Source organism: Capra hircus, chromosome 22, assembly GCF_001704415.2.
Source record: "Capra hircus breed San Clemente chromosome 22, ASM170441v1, whole genome shotgun sequence".
In the NCBI taxonomy this organism is placed as follows: Eukaryota; Metazoa; Chordata; class Mammalia; order Artiodactyla; family Bovidae; genus Capra; species Capra hircus.
In genome coordinates, this window is record NC_030829.1 from 42,946,849 (window position 1) to 42,959,083 (window position 12,235).

Genomic DNA, 12,235 nt, shown 5'->3' on the forward strand with positions numbered 1-12,235 from the left:
TCACTTAGGGAGGGTTCACTTTTTACTTGTTTCTTAAGGCAAATATGTTATTTCATTACCAGATTCACAGAAACCAAAATTCGGCTTTAATCATTACTCATATTATGTGGGCTGACCGGAGACAAGGCTCTTCTTGCATACTGCTAGGGCTTTATAAATTGGGGCATTTATGCACTCAACAATTATTTACTGAGTACTTAACCATGTAAGAGGTCTGGCACTAGCAGCTGGGATTTGACAACACACATTGAAATGTCCTTACCCAGTAATCCCACCTGTAGGAGATTATCCTAAGGAAATACTCAGAGATCAATGCAAATACATAGCACTCAAAGGTATATATGTAATAGAAGACCAGACAAATCGTGATACAATCATAAATATTTTACCAAAAAAAGTAGGAAAAAAACCCCAATATATGCATTTTATGACTTCAAGATTTTAAAATGTTCATAGGAAAAACATCAGAAGGAAGCCCACCAAAATATTAGCTGAGGGTCTTTAGCAAACAGAATCATGATGCTATTTTGTTTTTCTGCACTTTTCAGAATGTCTTTAAAAATATTTTACTTGTATGTTTAGGAAAAAACATAACAATATTATACAACTGAGTTGCAAAGGTCATCAAATGACAGCCTGTCCTCTTCCTTACTAAGGAAATGAAACTGAAAGTGAGAAATCAGGTATTTGGTGGAATGAAGCCACGGACTCTCAATCTAGGCTTTCCTGTTCTCGAGGAATTCTTGCCTGAAGCCTCTGAGAATAAAATACTATAGACAGCCTTATAATCTCATCTACCCAAATCAGTGCCCTAAACAGCCTAGACTTAACTGGATCCCTGGATCTTTTGGAGACTAGGCTATGATAGTCTGAAAAGCCATTTGGCTTTTGAAGTGGCTCACGGTGAATGTGGAGAAACTCCCTAGTCCAGAGCTGATCTGAATCCAATCTACTTTGCTTCCAGTCTCATACTGGGTAAAGCAAATGAGATATGCAGTTCTTCTGTTGCCATATACGTAACTACTCAGGGCTGCAAGGGAAAATAAAGATTTATATTCTTGTATGCTGCCAAATGTTTAGATAGTCCACAGGTTGTTTAACAGCTTGACATTTGGCCAGACTGACTGAAAATAATGAGTTTTAGTGAGGACGCTTCCAGACCTGGCAACTGTTCTACAAGTCAACTCATAGAACCTAGTGAAAAACTTAGTGCTTCCCAAGCCGCATCACCTCCCCACTCAGAATTATTTTCTTTCTTTAAATATTCGTGATCTGGATTTAAAAAAAAAATTCAAGTCACTTGTGATCATTCTTACTTCCCTTACATACTGGAATTTTTTCATTACATCACAGAGGAATTTTGCTCATGGTTTATAAGGTCATGTGAACTGTGGCCTCACTAAGGGCCACCCAAGAAATTGACTGTGGCCTAGAAATCGACTGTTTGTGGAGCCTTCTATTAAATCTGTTCTATTTATGTAGTGTCCACATTCGTCTTGGTTTTTTTTTATGATTTTTCTGCAAACCAAAATTTCTCTGAAGATGTTGAGAATTCTGGTCTCTGTGTGTAATCCATAGGAAGAAAAGCCAAGGACAAAGGGAGTGAAACATACGGGACCCTGGAGATACTCAAATGCAGCCCCAGAGTAATTTCACGGCACTTGCATAGAGTCAGTTAATAAATTATGCCAGCACATGACGCATTCAGAGTGGCACAGCTGCTCAGCGACTGTCAACCTTTGGTAGAGTATGTTTTAATATAAAAACTTAATAGATGTAATTTAGTAGCAATTTTCTTTGGGAGTAAATTGGTCTCTTAATCATGCTCTAAGAACATAAAAAGAAAAATGTCTAATAATTCAGCACAAAATGAAAACCTGTGGTTACCTAAGAGGTACCAATGGGCCTTTAGCTGTTCTTTCTTTTTCTAGCTGAATATGCAAGATGAATGGTGGCTGTGGGGAGGCTTTCTCCCTGTTGCTACTTAAGATTCACTGCTCAGAAAAAGAAATGAGTGGCATTTCACCAATATGGAAATGTTTCTAATCAAATACAAAAATCTGTTAAGCAATTTTCCAGTACATTAGGCTGAAATTGCTTACGATGGGTATATATTTCTGTGGCGATCAAACATCCTATAAACTGTGGTCTTATAATGCCCCTATATGGAAAGCACTAGGACAATCTGCCCTGCTCTTTCAGTCAGTACTTTTGTACTCACTTCTTTGTGACCCTGGACAGTCAAGGCCACTTCTCAATTACTTGGAAGAGGATTTCCTATGTAAGAGGCACTCGTGCTTTCATCAGAAGAGTCACTCTTTCTGGCAACTTGTAGAGAGCTCAAAATGAAAAAGCCAGCCAGCTAGTTTGTGTTATAGTCAGCTTTAACAAAGCATTAAGTGGTCTGAGAATCTTGGCTCAGCATAAAAATAATAAGTCATCATTTACAGAGTTTCCCTAAATCCTTGCCTACTTCTCTGTTCCATCTATTTCAGTTTATAAAGATCAAAGACCATGACATCTATGGATAATTAAAAAAAAAAAAGGAAACATTCCTACTGAGAAGCTACTTTAAGTTACACACTATTAATCAGCTATCCATCAGATCTCATATACACAAGGCCCCACCACGCCTGACTTTAGAATAACTCTTTCAGTAATTCTGCTCTGAAGACACTCACTGAATATCAACTTAGAAAAAGTACAGGCAATAGGTTTTGGTAGAAGCCATCAAGTAACAGCGAGGAAAACATTAAAACTGTAACAGGGAATAGGATCTAGAATATTCTAAATAGAAAAAAAATTATGTACGATGGTAGTTCCAAATACAAATGCAACATAAGATACTATTATAGAAACTGATAGCGTTCCAATATGGGAACATTTTAAGGCCCACAGGGTAATGGAAAAAAGAAATGTTCTGGAGCCAGGCAGGCCCATGCGGATCCCAGCTCCACTGCATACTAGCTGACAACCCTGGGCAAGTCATAGAGCCCATAAAACGGAACAGTAACTTCATAAAACTGTTTAAAGGATTAGAATTACTGTACAAACCTGGCTTATCATTGAAAGAATGGTAACTTACAGTATCAATGATCACACCACACTCCACTTGCAGACCCATCCTTCAGGATTGCCATTAAATCCCAGAGAATGAGTTCTGCAGGAATAGATGATCTCAGCATCAAGTGTTTATTTTGTGACTCAAATTCTCCGTTTTGTTTTCCAGTGTCACATCCAATTATCTGCATGTACCGTGTTTCACCTATACATACACCTTCTTCAGGTGAACCTGAACCCGTATAAGCTTCCCCTTCTGAAACTCATGATAATGGCATCCTTGCTCTGCACCCTGATTTTGGTATTTTCCACACTACCAACACAAACTGGAGTATGGTACAATATTGAACTACTCATTTATACACAACACTGCCCTCTAGTGATGAGAACAATTCTTTCTGGTAGTCTGTTTTAAGGATCCCCTTGATGTAAACACGGAGAAGGCAATGGCACCCCACTCCAGTACTCTTGCCTGGAAAATCCCATGGACGGAGGAGCCTGGTGGGCTGCAGTCCGTGGGGTCGCTGAGTCAGACACGACTGAGCGACTTCACTTTCTTTTCACTTTCATGCACTGGAGAAGGAAATGGCAACCCACTCCAGTGTTCTTGCCTGGAGAATCCCAGGGACAGGGGAGCCTGGTGGGCTGCTGTCTATGGGGTTGCACAGAGTCGGATACGACTGAAGCGACTTAATAGTAGTAGTAGTTGACGTAAACAACAACAACAAAAATCTAGTTACTGACCCAGCAGCAGGAAAATTTTTTCCAGGAAATGTGGGTGGATGCAGCCAATTAATTTGATCTTATCTTCCTGATCAAAGCAACCAGCTGTGGTCTGAGCCACCATTTAAAGCCACAGAGCACAGATGGACTACCTGTATGTTCTACCATAGATTCTTGTCTTAATAGTGCTGGCTGTGTACAGGATGACCAATAACAACAAATTAGGCACGTTTCCTCTCTAACACCCCTCAGTGCTCAAGAACTTGGCCACCAGTGTCCCCTCAATCTTTTTATAATTATTTTAATAAAAGCATGTATTATTTATATAATGGGTGGGGACTCCCCAAAATATTTTCAAGGGAGAGAGAAAATCACCTGGATTGCTAAAATAGAAACTCTGCACTCAAGATCTATTCCAGGTTTAGAAAACCAATGGAGACTGGCTGACATCCTGAAAGATTCATCTGTTCTTTAATTTTTGGCCAGATAGCTCCAAGCTCAGGAAACCTGTAACCTTGCTCACAGATGAGAATGGCAACAGCAGTTGCTACTTGTTTAGAGGCTGGGCCTTGTGCTTACCTATTTGTATCTGTCATCTCCAGCACTCCTGTATGGAGTCGTTATCACTGCTTTATAGATGAAACCAAGAGAGCTTACAGAACTGAGTCCAAAGATGCACATAAGCCCTCCCCCAGTGACAGGAAAACCATCTGAAGGGCAAGTGACACTGAAGGAAGGATCAATAAATCACCATGTTGGTGTAAACAGTAACAAATTATAATAAACTCTGATTCAGAAACTGCTGAAGAACAGGATCTAACAATATTTACTGTTAAAAGATAGGTGTTCAAAGATGACCTATCTTCCATCGTTGCCTTTAATAATTAAATGCTTGCTACTTATAAACTCAGTGACTTTAGTAAATTCTTATCTGCACAGATATAGGTAGGTTTGTGTTATCTGAATGCAAATCTAATTAGGTTTGAAATTCTAAAAGTAGAACATTAAGCTAAATGATAACTTTCCTAACACTTTTTTCAGGTTTATTTTTTTCTTTTTTAATGGCACCTTATGGGAGCCTGGTTAACAATGTGCAACCTTAGAATCACCTCTGATCTCCCCTGTTCACTTGTATTTGTGCACGCATGTGCATGCTGTGCCACACGGCTTGTGGGATCCTACTTTCCTGACAAGGGACTGGATCCATGCCCCTGGCAGTGAAAGCCTAGAGTCCTACCACTGGACCACCAGGGAATTGCCTATGTTTTTCAGTGGTGAAAACCTAGATAGATGATAAATATACTTAAGCCGGAGTGAAGCCTAAGTGGACGCTGGAACATCTCTCTATCTGCTCCCTTCCCCTAGTACAGGTTTATGAGCCTGTCCTTGCTGAAGAAGAGCCATCCCTGTTTTCCCCAGAGGCTTTCAATAACAACACTGATGCCTGAACTTGTACCTCTAAAGACATATTTCAGGATTTGGGAGCTTCTGGGACCATAACTTTAACCCACCCTTCCATAACGGTCTTTTTACTTTCCAGTACGGAACATGATACTGCAATAATGGCAATGAACCGCTTCAGCTTTTTCACTTCTGCAGAAGCTAAAACAACTTCCCCAACATATAAAGGGGCTGGAAAGTTAATTTCCTGGGAAAGAAACACACAGCCTGGCCCTGGCATTTTAGTACCGAGGAGAGCTGAAATAAGTCCATTGATCAAAACTCCATGGACAATTGTCTTTCCAAATCTGGTGTGTTTTGCAAAATCTTCATCTAAGTGCAAAGGATTGATGTCCCCTGTTAATTCTGAGAAGGTGACCACGTCCCTCTGTGTGAAGGCTCTCCTGAGTTCAGCCCGGTCTCCGACTCTGAGGTGCATGTGCTCTAAGGGTTGCCTGTTCAGCACTGCTTGGCTCAGGCAGATTCTCCTGTGAAGCCTACCCCACCAAAGGCGATGGCTGGACATTACTGGGAACATCTTCAGCACTCTCAAATCCCATCGATAGGAGCTTTTGGGCTGCTTCGGTTTCCAAACATTGTGCTGGCAACAAAAAGCACTTTTGAGAGTGAGGAATATTTTCTCAAATTGAAGACTACTCAATTCAATACTAGTTCTCTACTATTGCCAGATAATGCAAGGAGAAATGGAGAAACCTGTAAGAGAGGGAAAAAAATTTTAAGGCAGTATCAGGATAAAATTGCCTGGAAATCCAGGACAGTGTAGAAATATGCCCTGTTTTATAGGATAAGCCAAATCGAGGCAGTAGCATTTTAAAGAGCATCTTGAGAGCTAGCCTGAGATAAATAAATGGGCATGACAAGCTCAGAGAGAACATTTCAATACATTAGGCATGAGGCATTAAGCAATAAAAGACTTTTCCACAGGTGTTCCAAGTTTTATCCCCAAACCTCTCCCATACACCTGATATCTAAGCATTCTGTCTCATGTCTTCATAACTACCGACGCCCTGGGTTTCCCCCTCACAGCTGGATGGCATTAACCACACTAGACTTATGCAAGCAAAAATGGGACACATATTAATAAAGCAATTTGGTCTACTACTCAGCTTCAACTGGAGTATGTGAAGGTGTTTTTACCTGAATCACTCTGAAAGCACAGTTCTTGCCTTTATAGGATCCTAACAGGGTCAGAGAGCTCCACAATTTAACAAGACCACTACAGAAAGATCAAGAAAGCATCAGTAAAGATTCATCCCTGCAGCATCTCATACTTCTTTCTGTGATGGGCCAGAAAGTAGTTTCTACCAGAAACCTGATTTAAATAAGAAAACTTTACAAACAAAAGCATACCATGTCAAGGCAGAAGACAGAATGAACCTCAATCAGGCATGTTTGTAAAATTCCCACTTCTGAGTCTGCAACCATGACTATCAACTGGGAAACACTACAACGGTAAGTAAATCCCAAGTCTGGCTCTCTGGACTGCAAATTCCTGGTGGGTAAGTGTTCACATTTTCCCCCATTTAAACTTCCAAAAGCTGCTTGGAGTTCACAAGGACAAAACTCTCCTCATTCTCGGAAGGGAGCACTTCTGCTGTTTTCTACCATCAGTCTCTGCTCTGTTACACTAGAAGGGTTCCGCCGTCAGTCATACCTGCTGCATATCCTCAGGATGGCTGACAGGGTCTTCTCTTCATAGGTTAGAACGTCCAGAGGTAAGGCAGCATCGACCTAAGTAGAGAATGATGCCATTAGCAGATGAGTATCATCCTTACTCTTGAACTCTAATTGCTTTTCTTCTCCAAAAAATCTGTATTTTCTTTAATGGTGTTGGACTACAAGGCCCGCTTTTTTACAGCTCCTTCTGCCTGGATCATTCTTGCTATACCTTTCCATGCTGCTAAGACCTCTTCACTTTTCTCAAGTCTTTGTTTAAATTGTCCCTTCCCTGATGCCCAAGATTAAGTTCAGTAGCTTGCTAGGCTCTTTCACACACACGACCCACCACTCCTTTCATAATACTCTCCATTCTTGCCATTAATTGTTCAACATGGTTTCCTACTAACATAACCAACACCGATAGACCGTGAGGCAGAAGCTATGCCTGTTTGTTTACAGCTACATCCCCAGCAATCAGGTTTCATACTTGACATATAGAAGGTGCATGGATTTTTTTTCCCTCACACCTTTTACTTTGAAAAACTAAAGTCATATTACATTGCAAAGTAAGGTACAGGAAGGTTCCATGCACCCTTCACTCAGCCTCCCACACTGTCAGCATCTTGCATAACTATAGTATAACATCAACACCAGAAAACCAAAATTAATAAATCAGAGCTTATTCTGACTTTGCCAGTGATACATGCACTCATATTCGTTTACACGTGCATATGTGTAGTTCTATGCAACAACGTCATATAGATTGCTTAAGGTAACCAGTACCGTAATCAAGATAAAGAGCTATACCATCACAAGGCTCTCTTTCAACTTGTCCTCGGCCCTCAGGCCATGCAAACACTCATCTGTCTCCAGACTATATCGTTATGTATGATAATTACAGTATTTCGGGAGCATTATATAAATGGAATCACTCAACATATCACTTTTGGGGATTGGCTTTTGTATTCTGGCTTCACCAAGCCACGTGGCATGTGGGATGGTTCCCCAGAGAGTGAATCCTGGCCTCTGCAGTGAAAGTGTCAATCCTAACCACTAGGCCTCCAGGAAATGCCCACTTCAGCCAATTTTCTAATCAGACTGTTTTTTTTTTTTTTTTTTACTATTGAGTTTTAAGAGATCTTTATATATTCCAGATATCAGTCCTTATGTGGTTTGCAAATATATTCCCCCCAGTCTGTAATTTGTTTTTTCAGCCTCTGAACCAAGTCTGTTGCAGAGTAAAAGTTTTTAATTTTGATGACTGTGTGACAGATTTTAATCTAATAAAACATATGTACCAGGAAATAATTTCCTGAGAATCACCTGTCTTTGTTTTCTCTTCAAAACTCTATTTGTTTTCAAGTGAATGCTAAAACAGTACTACTCACAAGTGCTGGTCCGTGAGAAGGAGCCGCACCAGAGTGGAAATTGACAATATCAATGGACACAGTGTTCAGCTCAGGTCAGATTTTCTCACTGAAGACTCTCAGTAAAGGAAATGGTGTGCTGACTGACATTCTGGTACAAGCCACTAATCCTCACAGTGGGCAAGAGAAAATAAAAAAATCAGTTTGCAGGTTGCCAGTCCACACCACAGTTTGAGTAGCACTACACTAAACCGTTTGCTTCACAAGTTTCTTGTCAACTAAAAGCCATATTAGAAAAAACCTACTCAAAACTCATCACTTCTAAAACTCTGCTTCTGCAGTTTCAAATGTGGTTTTAAAATAATTTTTGGAAAAATGTCCTTTCAGTATGTCTTACAAAATCTTCATGCTAAATCGTTCCAGCCGTGTCCAATTCTGTGCGACCCTATGGACTGCAGCCCGCCAGGCTCCTCTGTCCATGGGATTCTCCAGGCAAGAAGACTGGAGTGAGTTGCCATGCCCTGCCCCAGGAGATCTTCCCGACCCAGGGATCAAACCTGCATCTCTTACGTCTCCTGCGTTGGCAGGCGGGTTGCTTACCACTAGCGTCACCTGGGAAGCCCCTACAAAATCTTAGTGGTGTTCAAACTGCCAAGTGACTCCATACCTCACCAAACAGCTCCTTCAGGGCTGAAATAAGCAGCTGTTTGAACTGTGCAGCATTCAGTCCAACACCACCATCTTGAAATTCTCTGTAAGAAAAAAATTTTTAATGTACTATGTTAAATTTCATACTACTCAGATTCATAAAAAAGTAATCAAAATAAAACTTAAGTAAATCAACTAAACTTCAATTAAAAAAAATAAGAAACTTAAGAGACAGAACTTACAGGCGGACTTTCATGTAGTGGTACTCAGAGGGATTTTTGTAAACAATTCTTTCATATGTGGTAGCTGGGGCTGGCATCTTTTTCCAGTGCTGATCACATCTACCTTGAGTCACGAAGGCTAAAAATTACAAAGATGTAAGCTATTTTTCACTTTTTTTTCTAAAGAGAATTTGAGCTACCTGATTTTTTAAAAGAACTCCTAGTACAATAACTCATCTAATTCTGGTCAAGCTGATGTTACCCATACAGACACAAAGGAAGTTTCTATATTTTACATATGCCAGACCACTGCATTCTTATTTAAATCCCAGCAAACATTTTCCCTTACTAAGTACCCAGCTCTGTGCTAAATACTTCACATACTTTAGGTCACATCTTCAAAATGATCCCAGCAGGTAAATGCTATTAGTATCCCCATTTTTGAGATGAGAACATTCAGCGCTGACAAAGATGGCTACTACCTGCCCAAAGGCACAAAGAGATTCTAACTGCTGCTGAGTCCCCTCAAGACCACCCAGGCATGATGCCTCTTAATGCAAATAATAAAGATAAAAGCATCCAGGAGTACAATCTGGGACCTCTTCTTCTTTACTCTCAGTCAACAAAGAACATGAAGAGGAGAATGAGGGGTGGCACCTCTGCTGGACTCCCTCAGCGCTGGACCTGCCTGTTCTCTGTCTGGAGGCCAGGCCTGCACTCTGTCTGGAGGCCAGGCCTGCACAGGGTTATCTGGCAGCCTCCTGAAAGACTGAGCTTCAACAGCAAAGGTCTGAAGAGGAATGTCTGGAATGGACATTCAAGCCATTTCTAACAGATATGGGACTTTTAAGAACTCAGAACACACTGGTCCCCCTGTATAGAATCCCTGTCCTTGGCTCCACTCCCACCTCACTCTCTCTGGACCACTCCTACTCAGCCTTCACATTTTAACTTAAAGTTCACTTCTTTCAGGAATATCATCTCTTCAAGGAAGTCTCCTCTGACACCCTGTTTTAAGTTCTCTTGTTATGGAGTCTTTTAATATTGTCTATTTATTTAATATCTGCTCCCCCCACTAAAGGGACCAGGAAACTGAGCCCCAACCACGGAAAGGGACTTTTTCAAAGTCACATAACTATAAACCAGCATTTACAAACACATCTCTGGGCCCAGTCCCAACCACTTCCAGATGACCGCAAGAGAAAAGAAGTCGGGGTCAAGCAGCTACACCCAACCATCCATTCAACAATCATGAATATTAACTGAGTCTGGCACAGAATATTCAACCAACACTTACTAAAATACACAACTGATCAATTAGTAGTAGTGTGAGCCCTATATATTCAAGAGTATCTCTGATTTCAGACTGTACCTACTACTTCTTTCCCCACCACCAGAGTCTCCCCTAACTAAAAGGGCAAGGAGAACAGGACTCTCAATCATTCCACTTATTGCCCAGCACACAACAGCTATTTTTGAAGTGTTACTGAGTACTTTAGAAGAGTTGGCTGCCTGAGGCAGATGAGTGAGATGGGGGCTGGGGCTTAGGATGCCAATAACAACCAAGACTCACACAGTATTCTGGAAACGGATAATGGTGCTAGCTGTACAACAATATAAATGTACTTAACGCCAACAAACTGTACACTTTAAAATGGTAAATTTTATGTCATGTTTATTTTACAAAAAAAAAAAAAAACCCACAAAACACTTAAGGAGCAGGTGTTTATTGAGCAGTCACTTCTGACTGGCCTGTGACAGGCCTGAGCCACCAGCGTCACTGACAGCACTGCCCTCTGCAGGTTGTCCTGAGAGTAAAGGAGACGATGGCTGGGAAGCTCTCCCTGCAGCCTGGCTCATTCACCAGGCTCACCGGGAAAATTTGAGCACTTCCACGGTGGCTGTCATCACCATCTCTCAAGTCAGCCTTTTTGGTAGCTGCAGGGATACTCATAACCTGACTTATTAGTAACAAGTGTCTCGTCTCTACAGCAGCCTGGGTGACCCTATTAAACACTAATCAGGCCACATCATTCCTCTGCTCGAAGCTTGCAAAGGTTCCCCTTTGAGAGTAAGGCCAAAGTCTTTACAGCCCTGAAGGTCTAACCTGATCGATACCCGCTACTTCCAACGCCTTGACCTCGTGTCTTACCACTCTCCCCTGCTCAGCTCCTTCCACCACGCGGCCTCCCCCGCTCCAGCTTTTTCCCTCCGGTCTCTGGACGTCTTTCCTAGCTTTTCCACATGCTAGAAATAATCTTCCTCCAGATAGCCACGTGGCTCACTCCCTTGTCTCTTTCATGACTTTGCTCAATTTCAGCCCCCGATCAGTTCCAGTGGCATTTTTCTCTTATGTCACCGCCCCGTGCCCCTGCTCTACTTTTTTCTCAAGGCATTCACCACCCTCCAACATTAACTGTCAAGTTCATTTGTTCTTTATTTCAATTTCCCTCCCCAGCCCTACTAGAACATACGCTCCAAAAGAAACGGGGTTTTCTGTCGTGTTCTGTTGTTTCCCAAAAACCTAAAGCAATAAGTCGCATTCAATATATGATTTTGAGACGAAATCAATGATTAAAAAAAAAAAAAGCTCTCGATTCCCTACTGTTGGGCAGGTGAAGTCGTTTTTAACTTTTTCTGACTGCCGCCACTGATTTCGCTCCCGCCAGAGCCCAGGCGCATGCGCTCTGCACACGGGATCGCGCTCAGTCCTCTCAGCTGTCCCGTGCGTCTGAGACCGCGTTGCAGCGAAGCCCGGGATGGTCCGCGGCCCAGCCTCGCCTTAGTCCGTGGCGTCCGCGGCCGGAGCGGGAGATACCCCAGGCCGCTCCTCGCTGCCCGCCGTCCCTCCGCCTTACGCACGCTCCCCTGGCGCGCACGTCCATACGTCACCAGTGCGGCCAACTGAGCCCACTCCCGGAAAACAGTCGCCCCGCTGTGGGCTTCCGCCTACCCGCTCTCCGTCGGACTAGTCCGACGCCTCCCGGACTCTTATTCACTGCAAGAATCCACCAAGACGTGGAGCTACCGCGCAGCCCGCGGCCTGGGGAAACTCCGGGGAGTTTACGTTTGGCTCCTCTGCCCCGCCCCCGGATG

The 12,235-nt window shown here is 42.3% G+C and overlaps 1 protein-coding gene across 4 annotated transcripts; it reads right to left on the reverse strand.

Moving 5' to 3' along the window:
- Positions 1-12,235, reverse strand: RPP14 (ribonuclease P/MRP subunit p14). 4 transcript variants are annotated; one of them, XM_005695790.3, is made up of 6 exons: positions 12,093-12,235; positions 9,161-9,278; positions 8,938-9,022; positions 6,899-6,975; positions 6,382-6,460; positions 1-5,937 (listed from the first exon to the last, which is right to left on the reverse strand). In XM_005695790.3, exons 2-6 carry the CDS (start codon positions 9,235-9,237, stop codon positions 5,881-5,883), a joined length of 375 nt encoding a protein of 124 aa, XP_005695847.2. In that variant the 5' UTR covers positions 9,238-9,278; positions 12,093-12,235; the 3' UTR covers positions 1-5,880. The 4 variants fall into 4 exon arrangements, with proteins under 4 accessions (XP_005695847.2, XP_005695846.2, XP_005695848.2 ...); XM_005695789.3 differs by lacking the exon at positions 12,093-12,235 and adding an exon at positions 11,745-12,031; XM_005695791.3 differs by lacking the exon at positions 12,093-12,235 and adding an exon at positions 11,614-11,736.